Below are 23,888 nucleotides of genomic sequence, written 5' to 3'. Positions count from 1 at the left end.
CTGTTTCTGCGCCGTACGCCGTGCTCTGCGCCGGCGGAGGGGTCAGGACCCCTGCGCACATGGCGTGCGCGCGCGGTCTCCCGTCCGCTGACGCCGGCGCCTCCGATGAAAACGTAAACAAAGCGCCGCGATCCGTGTTTTTAAAGGGCTGGGCGTGATGACGGGTTTTAAAGGAGTTAAAAAGGCATTTTTTTACAAAATAAAGGGTTAAAATTTTATTTCATACGGCGGATTGAGCTGAAATGCGAGAAAATTGATAAATGAATGGCAAGTTCGAGAACCGAGCTGCTATCTTACGTCGAACGAGAGAGGTTTCTCGGCGAGAAGCGACAGCGCGAAAATACGACTGCCTCTGTTTGGCAGATAAAAAGGATTTCCTGGCCTTGGCTTGATGTTTAGTTAGTTGTTGTTAGAATGACGCGCGGACGTGACGAAAATTCTATGTTAGTAGTAAATAATGCGTATGTTATTTCTTTTGATTTTCAGAAAATTGTTTTATCATGATTCATGAATATAAAGTGGTGAAAACCAAGGAATTCCAGAGTTGAGAAAAAAAAATATATAGATCAAGGTTTTTGTTGGATATATGCTCTACAAAATTAATTGAATCAGGCCAACAGAAAAACCGTGCTCTAGTTTTTTTATCAATTAAAATTGAAAATAAATAAATCATCACAATTTTTGTTACTATGAATTTTTCGGGCCCTCTAGCTGTTTTAAGTAATTTTCACAATATTAATTTTCTTGCGTAATTTAATTCAAACAAAAGTCAATTAATCAAAATTAAAGTATAAAATTCAATGAGAGCTCAAAGAGCACGGATTTCATAGACTCATCTCCGAAATTATTATTGATTACTTGATAACGAGACTATCTTGAGATGAACCGCACGCGTGAGTGGGTGATTCAGATAACCACAAACACAACACTATTCCCACGTAAAAATTTCTATATAAACTCGGCAACTGGACTGTTAGTGTCACACTACACAGGCATCTCTCCCTTTCTCTCTCTCTCTCTCACTCGCCGATAAAGCGCTCGGAGCTTCCCCGTCGCGCATTTTTTTTGCACTTGTTATCATCAGTCTGCCGAAAATGCTGAGCGAGAGCTGTAAAATTTACCTAGGCTGGTTTGTGGCCCTTGCGTCGGTGCTGTGGGTGGGCATCAGCCGACGCCTCATCGCCTGGACCGGCACCCTCGTCATTTCGGCCTACTTGGCCATCTGGGGCGCGGCCTTTTCCAGCAGCCGGAGGGCGGCCAACTTCATCCCGAATCTGAGCAAGAGGGCTACGTTTATTACAGGTGAGCCCCAGCCACACCTCTTGTTATTCGGTGGTCTTTGGAGATAACGTCCGGCACATATAAAAATTAATTTTAAGATTAATTCAGTCGATTTTTTAGACGTTTTTCATTTGAGGCTTTGAAAGAGTGGCGTTTAGACTGTTTAAAAGTTCGACAAGGATCCGAGACACAATTATTATTATATACCCTTTAATCAATCGATATCTATGTTTGTTATCGATAAAAAACTATACATATAAATATTAAGCTTCTTTTGAATCTTTCGTGAATTCACTAGTTGCGAATCCACCATAATATATGGCACCAGCGGTTACTTTCGATTTTAATTCACTTTTTAAACTCAATCCTGCTACTGTGCATTCTGCTGTTAAATTTGTTATTTTTTTTATATATTTTCAAGACAAAAATCAGTCCAGCCAATCGCCGTAGAAACGTCGGAAAATATTTTTATTTCAAATATTTTTTTACGATGCTACGGTGGTTGGCTGAACCGAATTTGGTTTTCTGCACTCCAAAAGATATAGTTTTAAAAGTGTAGAATAAGGAATCAGTGCCTTTTTGTTGGCGGTTATGAACATTAGTATGGCTTTCGAAAATTGTGATTTTTATCATTTTTTCTCGACGGGTTGATTTTTGCTGAAGTCACTATAAGAAAACCCCGACTTTCTCTCATTTTTACGGGCAAAAAATTAGTTACATATTCATGAGTCTAACTTCGCACTCTCTGCGTGCACACATTCATTAAATACCTGAGCGAATATTTGAGATAAAACAATATCTTCCCCCTTTTTTTTAAATAGTGATAGATGAGCGCGATTGTGACTCGCAGCAAAATTAGGTTGGATAACTCTAAAACTGCTTTGGTGATTTTACTTTATTGTAAAAAATAAATTCCACTTGGATTTGAAAAAATGTTTACACGCTTAAATCTCCGCTTGTAATTATCAGGTATTCAAAAATCAAACACCGCTAGAATAATTTCAGCCTTCCCCAGATAGAGAACGTTTTTTATAAGTGCCAAATATTTAAACCCCACTTTTGCATTCTAAAGATGTAAAATTTTAAAAAATTGTTATTACAGCACCTTATGACCTTTTAAGGGTTGAAAAGGGTTTCTATTCAATTATCTAGGGTAGATTATATGAAGAGTCAAACCGTGTGAAGTTTTTTAATATCTGCTATTAGAAGCTAAGATTTGGCGAAAACGCGTTTTTTCTTTCAGAAACCGGCATGATAAAAAATAGAATGACATTTAAATCTCATTTCTAAAGCATCGGATTTACAAAACTGCATGCCGCTTGGCTCGAATTCGCGCTCCTTAATCAACTGAAGTGGTTTAAGGGTGATAAAATTAAAGAGGTGCAAGCTAAACAAAAACTAAAATTTTAGTTTTTTACTGTGCTAAATAGGGTTGAAGGGGTGGTACCCTTGGACTATTTTTCTCTGTTTAAGGGAGAGATTAAGGCCGAGTCTAGTGGTGTGCGGTTTTCATAAATCTGACTATTAGAAGCTGAGATTTTGTTAGGGTATGGCGCCTACCGCAGTGTGAGTTTCTAAAATCTACATCCCTATCTCTGACTTGGCTATCTGAAAGGGGAAGGCCGAAGGCATTAAAAAACGCGAAATTTAAACAAATATACACTCTATACCTTTTTATTCGCCCCAACCTTGTCCGACATCGTGGCTGCGGGATGTTGCCCAATGAGAGATAAACTGCACTTTACACAATTGCACTAACTTCTGCCTCGCGTCACCCTCTTTTCTCTCTCTCATTGTTAGTTAGCCGACTGCACACCGACCCAATTTCTCGCGCACGTTCTCATATTTTCCCCAAGCCGCGCCACTCGCCCTGTCAAGGAGCGGCATAAAAATAATCAAAATCCTCAAAACTATGTACTTTGCCTGGAGTTAGGCTCAATTAGAGACGTTGAATGAATACTAAAAGCGACCAAGTGATTGTAAAATACTATTTACCGACTTCTACTTTTTTGTGAATTTACAGGCAGCGTTAAATTCAGTGATTCTGATCGAAACTTTTGTTTTTAAAATTATTTCAAAGAAAATTTAAACAGTTTTAAGACTTAAAATTGCATAATTTGTGCTAATCTGATGCCACACAGAAAAAAAGTCTCAAATTCCCAGCCCTAAAACATTTAACAGATTTTTAATACTAACAATTTTGATAAAGGATGCGACACTGGATTTGGTTTCAAACTGGCCCTGTATCTCAACTCGATGGGAATCCCCGTGTATGCAGGCGTGCTGAACCAGGACTCGGACGGCGCCGAGCAATTAAGAACAAAAGGGTGCAAAGTCATCGAAATCAACATCACAAATCAGAAATCTATCGATGAAGCTGTGGAGTTCATAAAATTCGACTTGGGAGACGACAAAAGTATTTTAAAATATTTAAATGATAATTTCCCCAAAAGCTTCTTTTCAAATATAGAGCTTCACGCGCTGGTGAATAATGCAGGCATCGCGGAGTACGGCCAAGTTGAGTGGACGAGCATAGAAACTTTTTACAAAGTGCTTGAAGTCAACACTTTCGGCACAATCAGAGTGACGAAAGCCTTTTTACCTTTGCTCCGCTTGAAGAGAGGCTCGCGAGTCGTTTTCACCGCTTCAGTGGCTGGTAAATGATCCGATTATTTAAATGAAATAAATAGACCGAATGTTTTCTTTTAGGCAGATACTCTTTGCCTGGATTTTCAGCGTACAGCATGTCGAAGCATGCCATTATTTCATTTGCAGACGTCTTGAGAAAGGAAATGAAACCGTTCAAAATTTCTGTGCACACTATTCAACCCACGGCGTACATGTAAGAAGGCGGATTAGAATTTAGACAATATTAAAATTGGTAAAATATTTAAAAAAAATAGGACTCCGCTAAGTTCGGCTGAAAATATTGGAAACTCGCTTCAGTCGCACTGGGATAAAACTGAGCCAGAAGTAAAAAAATCTTACGGAGAAAATTATTTCCAAACTTTTAAGGTTGCTAAATTGACATTTTAATTATTGATTTCTAATTCTCTAATCTAAATTTCGGCAGACGCTTTACCTGAAAGCCGGAAAGAAATTATCTAGGACTAACACGAGTGAGGTTGTCGACGACATGGTGGACGCAATACTCAGTAAAGAGCCAAAGGTATTATTTTTACGATTTTTTTACGGACGGAAGTAATTTGATACACTTCTTTTAGATAACCTACATTCCGTCTCTGAGCACTAAATTCATGGTGCATTTGTTGACGTCGATACCAACGGAATGGCAGGACAGAATTATGAGCAAGAGCATACCAGACGTTCCCCCCGCAGGCTTGGCAGGTACTGATATTAATGATTTGGAAATTAAGTAAATGCGATAATGCTGTAATCTGCTGCTTGTTTGCCCAGAGATTTCTAGTGCTCATTTTGCTGACCAAGACACAGAGGTGTTTGTGTAGCTAACTATCGTTGTGGAGAAACAATAAAGAGCTGATGTATCAATTGCGCATGATTGTAAATAAAGAAAAACCTTTTCAGCATACGGAAAAATCTGAAAAATCATATCATTCCTGACGCAATGGCTTAAAAAATTAGATAGGACTAAATTGTCGTTTAAAAATTCTGAGAAAATCGGCTTGTATGCTAATCACTTCTGTAAAATCATGTTCGTTATTTCATAACATAGGGAATTTTATTAATTCACACATCGTTGAATAGATTTTGATTGGTGGAATGGTAATCAAGCGAACAAATCAATTAAATTTTTTACTAATTCTGTAATTTAACTGTTCCTCGATTATGATTGACATTTATAACGAGGAGTTGTTGTTTGGAGAATGAATATTGGTACATTCATAATACACGTCATGGGTCATGGGGTTTTTCAAGAATTCTTGTTTTCAATTGCGGAGGTGGTGCTGGGCAACAACTGCGCGTAATATTGGATAACGGAGCTTTTCAATGTGTATTTTAGGCGTACACCGGTTTGCATAAATATTTTAGAGGCGATAGATTTGCGCGAACATCAAGCGTGTTGAACTCGCGAATAATTCGTGTAATAATGTGCGGGGACCGGGGACAGGCTGCTTTGCCAATAACTGTGGATGGGCGGTCATTTTCGACATTTTTAATTCTTAAAAAAATGATGAACAATTAATTGAATTTTTCCCATTTTACGTGTACATTTAAAATACTATTAACTACAGATAAAACAACAAGACTTACTAATTTATTATTATCGTGTATTGTAAATAAATAATTCTTGGTGAAGATATTTAGAACAAATAAAAATTGTTCTTATAAATAATTTAATCGGCATTTTTTATTTTTCCTTGAAGACCTTCACGGTCGGTTTTCCTCTCTAGTTCATGGGGTGACTGCACAATGTCCACCAGCCGAGGAGAATCGTACGGGTAGAGCTCGATTAGTTCTTCCAGGTATTCGTCGTATCTCAATGACAGTTCTCTCAAGTGATGAGTCAAAATTTGCTTGTTCACTTGAGTATTTGCCTGATTGATCTTCGTGCCATTCACATGGACAAGGAAAATTGTGTCCAGAAGGAAAAACCTGTACTCCGCAAGCTGCATTTCCAGAGCCTGAAATAAATATATAAATTTTGAATGCGTATAATTTCAGAGAGGGTTGATTTACCTGGACACTTCTGGTCCAGCTGTGTCCCAAATATCTTTCATCAAATTTCGGCATGCCATGTCTCGTGATGTAAATTGGCTGGTCGGGAAACTTTAAATTAATTTTGGAGGCAACCACAAAGTCATCATTATTGTGCGGCAAAGCTTCCCAGAAACTGAGATTTCCTGTAAAATTTCTGAAATTGCTTTTCTTCTCGTGGTACACGTGTGCAGTTCCGTTTAAAACCAGCTCCACGAGTTGCTTTTTGTTTTCAGGAATGACGCCGTTGAGAACGTCGTACGTCGCCGGCAAAAAGGCGCACTTGACGCACTGGAAAGCATTGGCTGCGTTGAAGAAGTTCACCAGTTTCGGATAAATTGATTTGTCAGAAGGAAATCTGAGGTCGACCTCTGGGGCAATGACCCATTCGTTTCTGCAATGCCTGCTCGCCACGTTTCGCATCGTGTTAATTGGCAGCGGCAGAGGCGATTTTTCCTTGTCTTTGTTAAACAATTTGCTCAACACATTGTACGATTCGTGCATGTCCACAGAACAATCTAGTTCTGTCCTCAAAATCCCCAGCTTGCTAATTGGTGGGGTGAAATTCCTCGGCAGAACGAAATGCCAACTGACCTGAAAAATTATGGAATTTAGAAATACAATTCAGGACTATGTATTGGCTAAATTTTTAGATTTTCCCAAATTTATCGAAAAAAATACATGATTTATCCAATGGTGTGCCCCTAAATAATAAAATTTTACTCGGAAAATGCTTGCCGCTTGATTCCCCTGCAAACCTTTCTCAGTTTGATTCTCTCTTAATTTTCAGTGATTTAATTTTAACAATATTTGCATTTTTTACCTGTTTGAAAACGTCTTTATTGCACTCCCGCAGGAGGTTGATCAAAATAATAGCGTAGTAGAAATCCAAAGAAGAAACGAAGACTGCCACGGAAACGCTGCCTGGCCAGGTTTGCAAATAATTTGCAATTTGTGGAATTTGGTCAGGTGACAAAGTCAGTGCAACGCAGACAGGGTCCTTTTTGTAATTCAATCAGGTTAATTTTTAAGCAAATTTTAATTTATTTCAAATACCTTTGCAAGGGAGAGATAGTTTGTGCCTTGGAAAGCGTCGTGGAGAATGTAAAAAGTGGCTTGGTCGTCGAAATAGCTTTCCAGGAGGGTCTGGTTGTAAATCACAGCCAACTGCACGTCGGACAAATCCTTCAGGGCAATGTCGTCAAACAGCGTGGCGAATTTTATGTCCTCAAAACTTAAAGCTGCATTTCTGCTCTTGTTTGTAGATATTTGTGAAAAATTCGTGAAATGTTCTCGCTGAAATTTTAAATTTGAACTATTTTAGCGTTTTTTTGCGGATTTTTTGTTACCTTAATCGTCTCAATGTGGATTTCGGTGGTTTTTCTAGTGAACAAAAGGACTAAACCGACTGCTAGGAAAATGTAAAGGGCAAATATGAGAGGTAGAAAGCGTTTCAAGTCCATGTCTGCCAGGTGCCAGGTGTGCGTGTCAACTCCTGCTTTTCTTGAAAAATACAGCACGCCGACGCGGAAGTTTACAGAAAGTTGATAACCATGATAATGGGGGCGGTCTTTGCATGTCTTATTATATTATTTTAAGTATATATACCGATTGTTCGAAAGTATTTTCACACACAGTTCTATGATAATTTTTTAGGTGAATTATTTTAATCTTGAGGTTCATGACATTAATTTTGAAAAGCATCTTAAATTGAGACAGTTTCAAATAATTTTTGGATCGTTATATTTTTCTCTTCAATCAGTTTTTTGCAATAAATTGAAATTTTTGCTGATATGAAAATAATATTTCTGTTTTTGACCAAACTAAATTTTTTAGATTGAAAATCTCACTTAGAAATCTAAAATCTTGAGCATAAAGGACTTCATTTGAGAATTAAAGCATAAATTTGGGTTTAATACAGTTTTAAGTAAAAGATGTTAATCATTCAAATGACTTTAAATTGCATGATTCATGTAAATTTGGTTAATTTGACGGTCTAGCGACGATTGAAAGCTAAGAAAAAGTATTCAACCGTCTAAATTCCACAGTCCTTAATCATCTGCAATTTGTTTTAACTTAAAACTGTTGAAATTTATAAATATTTCGATTATTATATTTCTTGGCAGCGCGCGCGAACGCGAATACCCGGCGAGAGCAGTCGTTTCGCGCCGTTTTCGCATTCCCTCTCTTCTCTGCTCGCAAAGGGGGCGTGGCACTCAACTCGTCAGTGTTTGTTTCGTTTATTTATTAGTGCACAACCCACCAGCTGACCATCCTATCTATAACCTGCTGATCTACCCTAAAAAGGATTAGCCTTAAAGAATCGTCCGATTTCACGATTCCACCTATTTTCCTGTTGTAAAACAAATTCTGCTGCCGATCTGCCTGCGAAATGGATTTAGGAAAGTTGAAAGACGACCAAAAACTTGATCTTTGCAAGTGGTATTTTAGAGGTGGGTTTATTTCTTGATTTTTCTTCTCGACAATTTTTTTTAATATCCTCTTATAATATACAGGTGGATTTGCTTTTCTGCCGTTTTTGTGGGCAATCAACGCTGTGTGGTTTTTCTGGGAGGCATTCAGGAGGAATCCATTTGAGGAGCAGAAGCTGATAAGGCGATGTGCGTATTGCGATTAGAAATTTAAGCCGGAAAATTATGATTCATAATATTATTGCAGACGTGATTCTCTCTGCGATCGGAGCAGTTATTTGGGCTGCAGGCCTCACAACTTGGATCATCATATTTCAAACCAAGAGAGCAGAATGGGGAGAATTCGCTGACAGTATTTCCTTCATGATTCCTCAAGGCATTCCGTGACTGACGCAAATTATCGATGTGAATATATTTAAAGTAAGGCTTTAATTTTGGTGTAAATGAATTTATTTCTTTCAACAATAATAATTTATGTCTTTAAATAATATTTAAACTCAATTCCATTGTTTTATTAGAAGAAAACATGCAAACATTTATTTTTTCTTGAGAAAATAACCCTTGTGAGAACAAAGGTGTTTAAATTTGTTTTCTTGGTTTAACTGTTCCCATGACGACGTTGTAGTTCCTCTTGCCCTGCTTCTGCATGGCAAGCACGTTAAATTTGTCGCTGTCGTATCTCGCAGCCAGTTCTCGAGCATGCACGCTGGTGAAAAATATGTAATTCTTCGATGCCTCTCGCTTCCGAGCGAAATCCTGCATTGATCTACTTTGCAAACCCCACACGTGGTTCAGGAAAATGCCGTCTAACAGGTGGAAAGTGTAGCCAGCCAGAGCTGTTTCGTATGCCTAAAAAATGAGTAATAATTTCCTTTTAAAAATAAATGACAATAATTTTGACAGTTTCAATCATGTTGAGTGCCTCTAGAAAGGAGATCAACTAATAGTGTTTCGTTTTTCATCATAAATATATTGCATATAACTTGAAAAAAGGCTCTGCAGTGCGATGGAATTTCAAGTTCCCTGAGTGTTAAATTAAAAAACAGTTTTTTGGATTCTATTTGTTTGTGACCCTTTTAATGGAAATTAAATTCGTACCTGAGTGTTCCTGGTCATTCCGTAACCGACGTATCTCTCGTCAAACACGGGAGTTCCCCGTTTAGCCACGTAGATTGGCTCGCATAACATTTTAAACTCAATTTTGTAGGCGACCTGCACGTTTTCCTCAGACCTCTGCTCCCAGGTGGCCAGTTTAGAACAGCCCTGGTTCGGACTGAAAACCTTGTCGTGGTAAATCTGGGCCCAGTTTCTCTTTTTGTACGCCAGCAACTCGCTTTTGCTGCTCGGCAGGGTGAAATTTTCGTGCTCCACTTCGTACAGAGGAAACACGAAAGCGCAATTTGCACATTTTGTGGCTGATGGGGACTGCAGAAAAGCTTTCAGTCTGTCCGTTAGGGGCGGCTGCACCTGCGGGTCAGGCCTGGGAAACAACATGTCTATGTCCGGACACATGACCCACTCGCTCAGGCAGTGCTGCCGAGCCAAATTTCGCATCAGGTTTTGCGGGTACGGCAGTTTGTGGTTTTTTCTCTTCGCAGATATGTCTTCTCTCGCCTCTGGACTCAGTCTCTCCTGCACTCTCACAAGGGTTTCATTTTGGTTCTGACTGCAGTTCAACGCCATGTCCCGCCAGACCTGGCCGATGGAATGCTCGTTGGCTTGGTAATCGATGGGAAAAGCAAAGTGCCAGTTCACCTAATAAGTGTCAAAAGATTGCATTTCATTCTCGTTTATTAAATTTTATTAATCATTTTTAATTGCAGCGTTGAATAAGGAATTGGTAAAAAGCAGTGTTAAAATACTTACCTGGGCTTTGATTGCTGGAAAACAGGCTCTTAAATATTTTGCGTATGAGATTGCGAGGAGAAATTCGTCGCCAGGCGCGAAGACTGCGAGGGAGACGGGTCCTGGCCACGTGGAAACAAAATCAGGAAGTTTGTGGAGCTGGTCAAAAGACGATTGGATTGCAACACACAGAGGCTCCTATAAAAATTAAATAAAAAATTGAATGACGCCTAACGCTTCGAGGTCTGAGCGAGCCGCGCCGATCCGAGCTCTTAGTGCTCTCTAATCAACTATTTAAGAATAAAAAATCTAAATGTATTTTTGAAAATGGCTTTGAACATTAGGAAATGTAAATAAATGTTGTCCCATGTCAAAAAACTTTCAGTTTTATTTATTTTTTTTCAAATAAGTAAGAAAAATAGAAATATTTTAAATTTCGTTATATTTGCAACTTGAAATCTCGGGTTCTAACTATCAGAATTACAAAAAATAGCCACCGTTGAACTTATTTAAACCTCCCCTGACCAGCTGAAGGGTTTAGGGGTGCTTACCTTCCAACCCCAATCGCTAAAATATTTTTAAAACTGAAGAAAATGCTTTTGAGTACAAATTTATTATAACAAAACCAAGGGGTTGAAAGGGGTGAGGGTTAGAACACCCTGAACTATTCAGCTATTCAGGGTAGGTCAAGTATAGTGTCTTAAAGGTACTTAATTTTTGCAATTCTGATGGTTAGAGCCCAGGATTTGGAGTTAAAAAATTAAAAATTCGTGATTTCGTGTTTTGACATTATTTCAAACTCCAAATCTCGGGTCCTAACCATCAGAATTGCAAAAACTACCCACAGTTGAACTCGTCTTGACCTCCCATGACAATCTGAAGGTTTAAGGGGTGCTTTTGCTTAGTCTCTATGGCACCCCTAAGTTTCTATACTTCATCCCTTTAGAAAGAGTAAAAATTGTATGCCTCTAGATTTTTGTATTCAATAATGTTTCGCTTTTGTGAAGCGAAACATCAAAAAGTGGCTTATTAAAAATAGAATGGACTCTCAATGACGACACTGCATTAAAAAATAATTTATTGATGTAATTTGCACACTAATGTACTAAAATTATGCTGCCTTGTGTAGCAGAATAAGCACCAGCCGTTAATTCTCCGGAATTGGCTGGACTTCTGTAGCTTTCAAAATAAATATATTTCTTTAAAAAAAAAAAATTTGCAATAAATTTTATTCTGATTTTGGACGGGGAGTTAATTTTGAAAGGTTTTTGGATAAAATATTTTAAATCCCACAGAAGGGGCATGATAAAATTTCTATTATCAAAATTGTAGCAATGGAGTTGAAAGGGGTGGATGACGCAATTCTTCAATACTTTAGCTGGTTATTGGAGGTTGAGACGAGTCTAACGGTGGTTTATTTTTGCAATTCTGATGGCTAGAACCTTAGATTTGGAGATGCAAAAAATCTGAAAAATAAAATATGTCGTATTTTTTTTGTAGTGGAATTTTTCCAAACCTAATTATAAAACCACTCTACAGTTTTCAGCTTGCTTTTTTGCTGTGGTGGAAATTATTATAAATATATAGGGAAAAAAAGGACCGGATTCCAGTTTCCAGTTTCGATTCCCTGCGTCTTGAGATTCACTACTCTTGTTGACTGATAGGAAGGACTAATAAGAAAATTAATTCGTGAATCCTAATTACCTTCGTAAAAAAATGTTAGAAAAAATTCAATTTCCGAAAGGTGATTTGTGAGTGACTCGAGCCGCGCCGTGAGCCAGCAGCCGCCTATATTAGGCGATCCACCGCAGCCGCCAGATTTATGCGGCTTAGCCGGTTTAGCCAGCAGTTTACAAAAAATGAGCGGCTCAGACCTCTACTACTTACGCCTCATTAAAATTTAAACTCACCTTTAAAACATTTTCGTTGTGCAGGGCCACGATAACATTTGACAGCGTCAGGTATGTTCCTGATTGATCCAATTTTCCGTGAAGAAGAGTATTTTTAAATATTTCCACCAAAGACGTGTTTCCAGCATCGGCATTATCAACTACCACGGAGCCGAGGGTCTGCGCCCCCGACAGTGTTCGAGATGACACAGTCACTAAAGCCTTATTTTTTTATTAAAAAAAGATAAATATTATAATTTTTTGTGAGTAGATGGATATACCTCTCCATTCCGGGCGGATGTGCTTGGCGCCTCGAAAATCCCAGCGAGGAAAAATATAATGTTGATGAGAAACGATAGTAACAAAGGAAATGATTTTCTCTTCATCATTCTCATTAGTTTCCAAGGTTCATAATGAGACTGGAAAAATTCGGGTCAAAATGTCCGGCTTCCTGTCCTTTTTTTCACCTTATCGGCGAAGCCTGCATGTTGAAATGAGCGACATAAACTTTGCCAGCTCGATTTGATAAGAGGTAGAATAATTAAGCGTTTCAGTTCCATGTCTACGCTGCTTTTATAACTACTCTTTTACAAAAATATGTATAAAGAGCGTCGGTCTTTAATTAATGTTCTGACAGGTCCTTTTCATTCAAGGGTTTGTAACAAAATCAAATTTTTCTGTTTTTCTGTATTTTTTGAGTTGGAAAATTTTAAATAGTGCTTTAGTCTTGAGCATAAGGAACAAAATTTTGGAAACAGCGTTAAATTGAGTTTAATATATAGTTTTAAGTACGGTGTAAATCACTTAAATTGCATGAGTCGTGTTAATTTGACGATCTAGCAACGATTGATAGCTCACAAAAAAATATTGAACAGTCTAAAATCTCCAGTCCTCAATCATCTGCAATTTATTTTATCTTTAAATTACTGAAATTTCTAATTATTTCGATTTCGTTTTGCGAATGAATTTATTTCTTTCTCAATAATAGTAATTTATGTCGTTCATTAATATGTATTTAAACTCAATCCCATTGTTTTATTAGAAGATTACATAAAAACATGTATTTTTTCCTGAGAAAATCACCCTTGTGAGAACAAAGGTAATCGTAGATTGTTTAACTAGGTGTTTAAATTAATTTGTTTATTTCTTGGTTTAACTGTTTCCATGGCGACGTTGTAGTTCCTTTTTCCCTGCTTCTGAATGGAGAGCACGTTAAATTTGTCGCTGTCGTATCTCGCAGCCAGTTCTCGAGCGTGCACGCTGGCGAAAAATTTGTGGTTCATCGATGTCTCCTTCTTCCGAGCTTTGCCCTGCATTGATCTACTTTGCAAGCCCCACACGTGGTTCAGGAAAATGCCGTCTAACAGGTAGAAATTGTAGCCAGCCAGAGCCGTTTCATATGCCTAAAAAATGGGTCATTTCCATTTAAAAATAAATGATAATAAGTTTGAAAGTTATATCGATTATTTATGTGGATTTCCTCTAGAAAGCTAGGAGATCAACTATATTAGTGTTTCGTTTTATAATATAAAAATATTTTCTAAAAGGCTCTGCTGTGCGCGAATTAATGAATAAAGAAAAATTTGAATTGAATTGAATTGAATTGCGCGATGGAATTTCAAGTTCCTCTGTGTGAAAACACGAAAAACTGATTTTTTGCTTGGATTCTATTGGTCTGCGACCCTTTTTCATGCAAATCAAGTTCGTACCTGAGTGTTCCTGGTCATTCCGTAACCGACATATCTCTCGTCAAACAGTGGAATTCCCCGTTTGGCCACGTAGATTGGCTCGCACCACATTTTAAACTCAATTTTGTAAGCGACCTGCACGTTTTCCTCGGGCCTCTTCTCCCAGGTGGCCAGTTTAGAACAGCCCTGATTCGGACTGAACACCTTGACGTGGTAAACCTGGGCCCAGTTTCTCCTCTTGTACGCCAGCAGCTCGCTTTTGCTGCTCGGCAGGGTGAAATTCTCGTGCTTCACTTCGTACAGAGGAAACACGAAAACGGAATTTGCACTTTCGGCAGCTGATTGGGACTGCAGAAAAGCTTTCAGTCTGTCCGTTAGGGGCGGCTGCACGAGCGGGTCAGGTCTGGGAAACACCATGTCTATGTCCGGACACATGACCCACTCGCTCAGGCAGTGCTGCCGGGCTAAATTCCGCATCAGGTTTTGCGGGTACGGCAGTTCGTGGTTTTTTCTCTTCGCAGATATATCTTCTCTCGCCTCTGGACTCAGTCTCTCCAGCACTCTCACAAGGGTTTCATTTTGGTTCAGACTGCAGTTCAACGCCATGTCCCGCCAGACCTGGCCGATGGAATTCTCGTTGGCTTGGTAATCGATAGGAAAAGCAAAGTGCCAGTTCACCTATAGGTGTCAGAAGATTGCATTACGTTATCGTTTAATTAAATTTTATCAATTATGCTTATACCTGCAGCTTTGAAAAAAACGCTTATTTATTATTTACCAATTTCTCGGAGGAAATTACTTTTTTTCCTATGACATAACCTCAACCTGAAGGTATTTGTCAGGCCAGCAATAGCATTTTTATGTTATAATTTAGGACTGAAATATAAGACGTTTGTCAGACAAGACCATGATCAGAACAGATCTTCAAGATTTGCACACCGTTGGAACTGCCAAGTCAAGAGCTTTCAGAATATGTGCAATTCGACCCTTGGGAAGCCATCAGGACGCTCAGGAACGATATTTTGGCACATCAGAGCGTTTCCTTAGGACCCTGACGGCCCCTAAAGGTACAAATTGAACATATTCTGAAAGCTCTTGATTTTTCTGTTCCAACGGTGTAAAGATTTTGCAAATCGAAACTATACAGTCCGTCTGGCGTCGTTAATGTGTCTATAAACGTGGGAGTTAAATGATTCGATCTCTCGAGGGCTACCCTGATGCCAGGGTTCGATTTCTCACCTATACTGATGGTATATAAATTGTTTATCCAAACATATCCTGAGGGTAAAAATCTACCGATCGTGCGGCTCAATAATAACCCGAAATAAAAAGATTCAACCTTTAACCTTCAGTAACTAAAAACCTGAAGGTTTTACCACTCGAAAACTTAGTACATTTCGCACATTAATTTAAAAATATATATAATTTATAGCCCTAAAGCCTTTAATCGTTTTGGATTCCCCAAGATAAAAACATAATCTCTTATTGAGCCAGAAATTGGTAAAAAAAATCAGTGTTTGCAGCAATGAAAAATGCATACCTGGGCTTTGATTGCTGGAAAACAGGCTCTTAAATATTTTGCGTATGAGATTGCGAGGAGAAATTCGTCGCCAGGCGCGAAGACTGCGAGGGAGACGGGTCCTGGCCACGTGGAAACAAAATCAGGAAGTTTGTGGAGCTGGTCAAAAGACGATTGGATCGCAACACACAGAGGCTCCTAAAAAATTAAAAAAAAAAATAAATGAATGGCGTCTCATTAAATTAAACTCACCTTTAAAACATTTTCGTTGTCCAGGGCCACGATAACATTTGACAGCGTCAGGTATGTTCCTGATTGATCCAATTTTCCGTAAAGGAGAGTATTTTTAAACATTTCCACCAAAGACGTGTTTCCAGCATCGGCATTATCAACTACCACGGAGCCGAGGGTCTGCGCCCCCGACAGTGTTCGAGATGAAACAATCACAAAGATCTAATTTTTTAAAAAAGATAAAAATTCTATTTTTTGTATGGACATATACCTCTCCATTCCGGGCGGATGTGCTCGGCGCCTCGAATATCACAGCGAGGAAAAATAAAATGTTGATGATAAACAATATTAACAAGGGAAATGATTTTCTCATCCTCATTATTATTCTGCAAGCCTCATGAGACTGGAAAAAATCGCTCAAAACGCACGACTGCTCATCCTTATCGGCGAAGCCTGCATGTTTGAATACGCGAGATGGACTGAAACTTTGCTACCTCGTTTTGATAAAAATATGCGCCATACATTATCTGCTTTTAGTAATAGTCAAGTACCCTAAAGTGCTAATCCCGCGCGTATATATATATAATAGGTGCAATACCGCGATCGGCGGATGAAACATTAACTTTTCTTCATATCGTTGACAAAGGCACTTTTTTAGGCATGTGTTAGATTATATTGGAGTTGATATCAGACACTTTTTTGAGCTTGTTTTGAAATAATTCCTCGGCACATACACGTAAAACAATGCCGCACCCTTCAACCAGCATACTAGCAATCAAAGAATTAAAAAAGTGATTAGATGCTCAGCAGAAAAGATAAAATTAATTATGTCGAGTGCGGCACTCAAGCCTATCTTCTGTTTAATTATTAATTAAAAACGGACACAGAATTTTTATTTCTTTGTTGATAACTCGGTATTTCAAAGAAAATGCATTTTATCTTTTAAGTATTTTATTGATCCATATATATTCGCTGTCAGTTCTCTTATAAACAATACATATAGTAATTATTAACAATTTGTGAAACAGACCAATTAAAAAAGGCACAGATTACGTCATTCTAATCGCTACAATTAATACTGCATGATAGGCACAAGAAGTTTTAGTACAAAAATTAAGCTCTGTTAAGACTGAATCAGAGCACTAACAAGGAATTAGTGACTTTTGATTATTAAATTACAGTTGTCATAATTTGCGAAAATACACTGCTGGAATTTAGCTCAGATTCTTGTACTTCGTGAATAAATTGTAGAGAACACGCAGTGTTGACTTCAGATCCAGGTTGACAATATCTAAAATGATTAAAATTAATAACTTGGATCGGATGAATTACAAAAATAATTACCCTCGGGCCTGGCTTTGGGTCTGGCCAAACCAACATCCTGCATTAAATCGAAAGCCAGATTCACGTTGAGTACTTTTTGGTCGAAATCGTGAGGAGTATTGTGGAAGGCATATAAAGGCACAAAGAACCCTTCCAGCAGCCCCATCAGAAGGACCAGGAAAACGCCGTCGTGGAATTGCGTGTCCAGGTCCGTGACCTCCAGACCGAGTTTGTTCAAATGCTTGTTGACAAACGTCACCAACGACTGAAAAATATTAATTAATTTACATTCTTTATGTATGTGCAACAGGTTTTTTCTTTATTAGTTCATTTTAGGAATTTAAATGTGTGTGAATTGATTCCATCAAGGTCCTGTATCTTTGAAAAATCAATTTTAGAACAAAACTCTTCACTGATAGCTAAGTTTTTCGAATTATCTCAAACGTGATAGGTCCTGATTTCAATATTTTTGTGTTGGTATCAATTTTCAAGCCATTCCGGAAAAATTCAACTCTGAAAATTAAGTTTATATCGTAAGAAAAATGTGATTTTATTGCAAAAAACGAAAATAGAGCTACGTTGTTCCTTAAATCAGAATGACAGTGATTTTTTATGAAAAAAATTATATTACATGAAAAGTTAACCTTAATCAACCAATTTTTCATATACTTCTAAGCAAAAGAGGATCCAAAATCCTCTTTTTTGAGCAAAGGAAATTAATTTCTTCCGGGATGGGAAAAATTTTCGAAATTTAAAAGTGAGAAGATAAAAAAATATATTTTTAGTCTTGAAACTTGAAAGCTATTTTTTTCAGAAATTTCAGCTTTTTTAAAAGGGTCTGTGTTTCGCCTCATTAAAATTTACCAGTTAATAGTAGCGTCAAAAACTTCCTATATTCAGAAAGACTTTCCAGTTTTTTTCCTTCTAAGCAAATTTTACACAAATTTACTAATTTCTCACATGATTTGAAATCCTCTCATCAAGATCTGTTCGACAGTGTAAGTCTTTCTTTGGGTAAATATGAAAATTGGCGATTGCAAAATACCTTTGAGAATTCTCCATTTCAAACAATGCAAACTTTGAGGCTGATTTTCTAGGAAATTTACAGCGCTACGTATTTTTTAACCATACATGATCCTTAGGACCTAATCTGCACGTGTGTTAAAGAATTTTGCGGGTAAATTCACTATCAGTCATTCCACTTTGAACAGCGTAAATAATCCTCCCAATTGATGTATGAAATTGCTGGCAATAAAGATTCTGCATTTGATAAAAATCGCAAAACGGACCGTCGATTTTTTGGTGGTCCTGGTCTAGCCACGAAATGAGCACAGATCAAAAATGTAAAGTGAAAGAGAAACATTTCATTGATCAAACATGACAAAATAAATTCACAAATTTTCCTCAATTTTTTTTATACATAAAAATATAAAATTTAACAAAAATCAATTACTCACTAAAATATATAGCCGCGATTTAACAAAAACTAGCTCCAGTTTAATTTAGAAAAGGCTGAGAAGATTATTAAATTTAAAAAAAATAAAAGAGACAGGAATTTAGCTAAAAATCTGGGAATTCCCGATTAATCGTCATTTCTACGTTGATAGTTTTGCAGGATAAAATTATTAATACTTTAATAAGAACAAAAACCTTTGGACCAACCTTTTTGACGACTTGCAGCTTGTCAGGGGCGTGGTCGAAGAGTGTGTCGAAGGCATCCCTTTCGCCGCGCAGCCCGAGGTCGTCGTAGGTCGAGGTGATTTCCTCGTTGACCGTGCGGTGGGCGAGTGCGCCGCCCTGCAGCTTCTGCACCACGACCACCTGCACGGCGACGCGCTCAGGCAGGCGAACCGGAGCTCGGAAGTGCCGGGCCAGCGCCACCAGCAGGTGCAGGATGGCCACCAGGTTCTTCGAGTGGATGCTCTCCACGCTCCACTTGTTCTGCGACCAGCGGGGCAGACCCAAAACCTTGTTCGCCGTCGACAAAACCACGTTCAGCTTCTGACGCTGGCCTTCCTCGGACTGGGTCACTTCAGGCACGTCCAAATACTCGCCCGTCAGGGTTTCTGGAAATTATTTTATGAAAATTAGTGAATTCTTCAGGATTTAATTTCAAATTTACAGTGCTGGATGATTTTCTTTTTGAAATTTTAAAAATTCCTTCTAGTTTTGCGTAAATAACGATTTTCTCGCTTTTATCTGCTTTCTGGGAAACCAAATTCTCGCATTTAATATTAAAATGGCCATTTTTAATTTTCTACAGTACGTGTTCAGTAGAAATTTGAAATTTTAAGTGCAAAACATGCAGTTATATCAAAGAATAACAGTTGGTTGAATTAATATTTTAGAACGATTAAAAACCGATTTTTTTAATAATCAGGGTTTTACAAGCAGTAACAATTTAAAGAAAATCAGAGAAGAAAATATTTAAATCTTTAAAACGAATTTTATAGCATTATAAAGTAAAAAAAAAAATTGAAAAGCCACAAACACAGGCGTAGGAATTTATCGAATTTTTCTACTTGAAGGCGTTTTTTTAATTTATATTTGTATTTTTTGGGTATTTGAAAATAAATAAAAATAAAACCACATCATACCAATTAATTTGTGGAGCACCTGGCCGTCGTACAGATCTTCTTCGAGATTTTTGACGATGATTCGCTGAGAGGCGAGTTCGTCGTTCACCCACTCAATCAGCACTTCGATCAGCTCTCGCAGACGCCTGTCCTCCAAGGACTGCGGTGTGATCATGGACCGCTCCTCATTTTCATCTAAAAGAGAATATTATTTACAGGTTAAAAACCCTTTTTTCTATTTGATTAACTCACCCAGAGCATATTCCTCCGGCGGAAGGTCTGCTGCAATCGGGTTTCCTGGAGAGTCGATGGCATATTTGCCCTCTTCTTGTACTTCTTGCACTGAAAATTTAAACAAATAAAGATTGTTAATTGTCTACTTTAAAGGGACAACGTTACACCTCCTACACACTTCTTGAGTGAGATCACTTCCAAATATGGACATGACTCATTTCAGTTCGCCAATATTCTCCTTTGCAGGGGATAAAAGTCCGAAAATATTATCAAATTACCTTCTTTTATGCGTTTCTTTCGTCCTAGAGTGCCGATCTTTTCCCAAAAGCTCTCCTCCTTCTCAGGTTTGGCCGAAACATTGCCAGCTCGCGGAGATTTGGGACGAGGTGAAGCCATTTCTTGGGCTGTACGTCACACCAACAGCAGAACACCAGTCAGTGATGTAAATAAACACGGCTGTGACGTAGCGTGACGTAGCGCCTCGTCGGGAGGGGTGGGGGAAACGGCGGGAAGGAAAATTCTTACACACCATGAGTAATATATATACAGGGAACCTCTGCTCTTATTAATGAATAATTATGCAATTATTTTAGTTTAAGGGCCGCAGTCATTGATATACATGTGGAGTTACTTAAATATCGTTGGGAGGAAGGATATAAGGGAGGAATTTTCGATCTGAATAAGCTTGCGAGCTTCAAAAGTGAGGATTAGGATGGCGTTCAGGTTCCCCTCAGAGACTCTATGCTCCCGTGAACGAAATTGTGGACATATCAGGATGAAATTTTTAGGGTAGCACCTTGATAATGCCAGCTAAATAGTGAAAGTGCAAAACTTTCACCCTCAGTGATTTTCAACCCCTCTCCGCCCCTTCAAAAAGATGATCCGTTTTTGCATGATTTCTGCTCTCCTCTGAGATCATTGTTATGGACATATTAGGCTCAAATTTTCAGGGTCGTAACTTCAATAAATTTTTTAAAGAGTGCTGCATGAAATAACCACCCCCTACCACCCCAGATCTCTCTTCCCACCCCTTAATTTTGTCTAAAAATAAATTAATGAAAGTGTCGTGGTGTACCTTTTAGTGTTCCAACACTGTAGCTTATTTCAGCATATTCGGTTCCATCTTTGGAAATGTTGCTTTCACTTTGCGGCCTCTCGTCATCTTCGTGTGCCGCTCTAATTTCGGCAGGCTCAATAATTTCCACCAAAGTTGGTTTGGTTTTTTCCCCTGGGGGCGTCACGAAGCTGACTTTTTTCCTTTCTAGAGTGTTTGCAGAGGATGAAACTGAAGACTGCGAATCGCGTGCGTGGCTTTTTTGCTGAGTTGCTAATTTTTCGGCATCACCCTCTTTAATTTCCTTTTCAGCCTTGCTCAAGTCTTCCTCGCCCATGCCTGTTTAGTTTTAAAACAATACAAATTGTAACACATTTTTAAATAATAGAATAAATACTTGCATCGCTTCTGGATGGGATTGATAAATTCGGCATTTGACAGGCTGGAGACGCGCCTCGGCGTTGTAGGGGGTGGTTTTTCATCCCTTTTAACCACTGCACTGACAACTCTGGGCCGGAAATCTGTCTCCTCCTCGTCCTTTTTGGTTACCACTGCATTTGCAGCGTGAGTGAAAATAAAATTCGGGCTTATTTTAAAAATGCAAAAGTTTTTTTAATTGTTGCAAAATTATTTTAATAATAATTGTACCTATTCCCCTGCTGATTGTAAGAAGAAGCGACTTCTTCTTCCTCGTCTGGATCGTCTGACGAAGAGCCCTGGTCTGTTTCAGGGTACATTCTCATCTCCACCGAGGACTGCCGAAATAATGTGCGCACCACAGGCTTCTCAACCTGCTCATCTTTTTCCATTTTCACTTTGAGAAAATAAAACGCTCTACTTAATAGAATGGGTGTTCTGTGGAAACTAGCAAGGAGTGTTATAGTGTGAGACCAAACCCCAACTTTTTATCTCGGAAAGAAAAACGACGGAAATCCGCTTCATATGTGGCGTCGTGTTTAACGAAATAACCATAAAAACTCGAAGGATATTGCTCTGACAATGAGCCAGCTCTAAAAATAAATAAAATAATACTTTTCCCTTAACCGAATGAAGGGGAAAAAATTCTCCAAAAGGAAAAAAATCTTGGAAAGTATTTAAAAGAGATAAAAATCCCTTTTATAGGCGAGAAATAACAGTTTTTCCAGAGGCAACTCTCAACAAAGGCAAAATATATTTAGGATATTTTGACCAAAGCGGTAAGAAAAATTCGCAAATTCAACTTTAAAAATTGCTTGCAGATTTGATGTGTTCATAAATTTAAAAAAAAATACCTCACAAAATAAATTTAAATTTATATTTTTTTGTACACTTCGTGTAAGGTTAGCGGTAATTATTTCTAATCATTAAATTTAAGTAAATTGATTGATACAACACAAATTAATCTAACAACATATTATTCAAGTTGTTCCCTTAAGTTGACAGGTGTTAATGGGCTCATTCCCATCCCTCATTTCACCCCCCGAACCAGCGTCAACTGCTTAGCACATAATGCGATCAAATAAACACGCGGGGGTTGACGCGGGGTGAGTGTGTAGTGTGTGTAACGCCGCGCACCCAGCGTGCGAATTAAAAAGCAAAGCTCGCGTCCGACATCTGTGAGCGAGACGGCAAACTACGTGGCGCCGGTGCCACCGGGGGCAGAGATGCGTGTCGCTCTCTGGTAAATGTTTTGCGACACACTTGGCCGTGCTTAATTGAGGGGAGTCATTAATTATTACATGTCACTCAGCCGCCCGCGCCCGCCACCTCTCGCTCCTCGACCTCTCGCAGAAATCCTATTTGCCCAGAGTGCGCGAGCGAGCGAGAGCTCAAATTTTGCGGCCACCGGAGGGTGCTGGCTGATGCCTGCGAAAACCACCCGCCAGGCACGGACTGTCTTTTTGCCTCGACTTTGCGGGCTAATCTCAGTGTTAATTGGCGTAGCTTAACTCCCAAACCGCAGAGTATATAATAGCTGACTTCTTTTTCGTGCACAACTGCACATACGTGTTCTCTGAATTTACCACTGGACTTTAATTTTACACAGGACTAACATTAAGATAAAAAGGAATGTAACTTTGAATCATAAACTAAAATGATCTGTTTTTTTTAATTTAGTTTTAAAAAAATTTAAGTAATAAAGACAAAACCAGTTGCGTATAAATTTTAAGATGATAAAAGAGGAAAACCACGACTCTGCTGTCTCAAAAACGATCAGCAGGGGGTGAAAACAGGAGATAAAGAGGGTGAGAGGGGTTACTGCAGTCGGGGATGTAATCAGTTTCCTGTTTAAAAAACAAGCACACAAAAAATCAGCGTGAGAGAAAGCTGAATTTCTACCTTGTTTGGTATTTACATTATGTCCGGAATAAAAACCACCCCTGATGAAATTTAAACTGAGAGTCGATTTTATGTAGCCAATTAAGCGAAACATCGAAAATTCATGTTTAAAGGGGTATAGAACAGGGTTTCAAAAACCCGTTTTTTCCCCGGAAAAACACTGCATTGCAAAATAAATGCTATTTTTGTTTTTCTGAAATTTTGCGAATTGTTCCGAAATTCATGCAATTTTATTGAAGATAAAAAAATTCTCATGATGGGTGACTGAAAAACTCTGTGTAAAAGACCGAAAATTTTAATTTTGACCATCGTAATTTTCCAAAACTTCAAACGTTTCAGGGTTTATTTGGAAAAATGCGGGAAAAAACCAAAACTAGTAGTTATTTCTGGCTGTTTTTTTGCGCAAAAAACAGAGGTGCATTTTCATGCATAGCAAAATTGGCAGAACAATCGTTCAGGGTCGGGTTGGGGTTGCACATCAATGAACATACCCTCGCATACACATTTCTTGCAAATTTGATAACAATTTTACAACTATTAAGGTTGCAGTGCGAAAGCAACCATGCGTTCGCTACTACGCTGTTTGAGCACGCGCTCCAAACTTACACTTTGCAAACAATTTTCTCGAAAACTACGCAATTCCAAAATTTTCAGGCTGGTTGAACAAGTGAAAACGAGCAATATTTTTTTGTAAAAGTAAAAATACAGAACGCGGGGGCACATTTTTGGTTCAATAAATTAAAAATTTTATTGGAAATTAAAGACAAAAAATAAATATATTTATGTCCTTAGGTTAAAAGTGAAATTTTACGTGTATATA

General features: G+C 38.4%; 6 protein-coding genes across 6 annotated transcripts; 2 read left to right on the top strand and 4 right to left on the bottom strand.

Annotated features, from left to right (window-relative positions):
* The first annotated feature begins 1,094 nt into the window (after positions 1-1,094).
* On the top strand, positions 1,095-4,792 carry LOC135943648 (short-chain dehydrogenase/reductase family 9C member 7-like). Its single transcript, XM_065490295.1, has 8 exons — positions 1,095-1,302; positions 3,491-3,697; positions 3,752-3,937; positions 3,991-4,123; positions 4,185-4,296; positions 4,355-4,450; positions 4,506-4,629; positions 4,699-4,792. Exons 1-8 carry the CDS (start codon positions 1,095-1,097, stop codon positions 4,746-4,748), a joined length of 1,116 nt encoding a protein of 371 aa, XP_065346367.1. The 3' UTR covers positions 4,749-4,792.
* A 773-nt stretch (positions 4,793-5,565) lies between these two features.
* LOC135943647 (beta-1,4-glucuronyltransferase 1-like) lies at positions 5,566-7,557 on the bottom strand. The gene is made up of 5 exons (XM_065490293.1): positions 7,308-7,557; positions 7,015-7,254; positions 6,782-6,958; positions 5,941-6,552; positions 5,566-5,885 (listed from the first exon to the last, which is right to left on the bottom strand). The coding sequence occupies exons 1-5, from the start codon at positions 7,419-7,421 to the stop codon at positions 5,598-5,600; spliced, it is 1,431 nt and encodes a 476-aa protein (XP_065346365.1). The 5' UTR covers positions 7,422-7,557; the 3' UTR covers positions 5,566-5,597.
* A 664-nt stretch (positions 7,558-8,221) lies between these two features.
* pen-2 (presenilin enhancer) lies at positions 8,222-8,891 on the top strand. The gene is made up of 3 exons (XM_065490018.1): positions 8,222-8,411; positions 8,475-8,579; positions 8,638-8,891. The coding sequence occupies exons 1-3, from the start codon at positions 8,351-8,353 to the stop codon at positions 8,775-8,777; spliced, it is 306 nt and encodes a 101-aa protein (XP_065346090.1). The 5' UTR covers positions 8,222-8,350; the 3' UTR covers positions 8,778-8,891.
* LOC135943475 (beta-1,4-glucuronyltransferase 1-like) lies at positions 8,870-13,000 on the bottom strand. The gene is made up of 5 exons (XM_065490016.1): positions 12,406-13,000; positions 12,146-12,346; positions 10,257-10,433; positions 9,489-10,145; positions 8,870-9,239 (listed from the first exon to the last, which is right to left on the bottom strand). Exons 1-5 carry the CDS (start codon positions 12,517-12,519, stop codon positions 8,970-8,972), a joined length of 1,419 nt encoding a protein of 472 aa, XP_065346088.1. The 5' UTR covers positions 12,520-13,000; the 3' UTR covers positions 8,870-8,969.
* Positions 13,001-13,136: 136 nt separating this feature from the next.
* On the bottom strand, positions 13,137-16,145 carry LOC135943474 (beta-1,4-glucuronyltransferase 1-like). Its single transcript, XM_065490015.1, has 5 exons — positions 15,834-16,145; positions 15,584-15,784; positions 15,353-15,529; positions 13,834-14,490; positions 13,137-13,527 (listed from the first exon to the last, which is right to left on the bottom strand). The coding sequence occupies exons 1-5, from the start codon at positions 15,939-15,941 to the stop codon at positions 13,243-13,245; spliced, it is 1,428 nt and encodes a 475-aa protein (XP_065346087.1). The 5' UTR covers positions 15,942-16,145; the 3' UTR covers positions 13,137-13,242.
* Positions 16,146-16,495: 350 nt separating this feature from the next.
* On the bottom strand, positions 16,496-21,598 carry parvin (beta-parvin). Its single transcript, XM_065489741.1, has 9 exons — positions 21,398-21,598; positions 21,151-21,335; positions 20,771-21,088; positions 19,974-20,099; positions 19,714-19,803; positions 19,483-19,656; positions 18,548-18,951; positions 16,907-17,150; positions 16,496-16,853 (listed from the first exon to the last, which is right to left on the bottom strand). Exons 1-9 carry the CDS (start codon positions 21,556-21,558, stop codon positions 16,777-16,779), a joined length of 1,779 nt encoding a protein of 592 aa, XP_065345813.1. The 5' UTR covers positions 21,559-21,598; the 3' UTR covers positions 16,496-16,776.
* Between the last annotated feature and the right edge of the window lie 2,290 nt (positions 21,599-23,888).

Source organism: Cloeon dipterum, chromosome 4, assembly GCF_949628265.1.
Source record: "Cloeon dipterum chromosome 4, ieCloDipt1.1, whole genome shotgun sequence".
NCBI lineage: Eukaryota > Metazoa > Arthropoda > Insecta > Ephemeroptera > Baetidae > Cloeon > Cloeon dipterum.
Note: the sequence above shows the minus strand (reverse complement) of the source record. Positions and strands in the feature narration are given on the sequence as shown.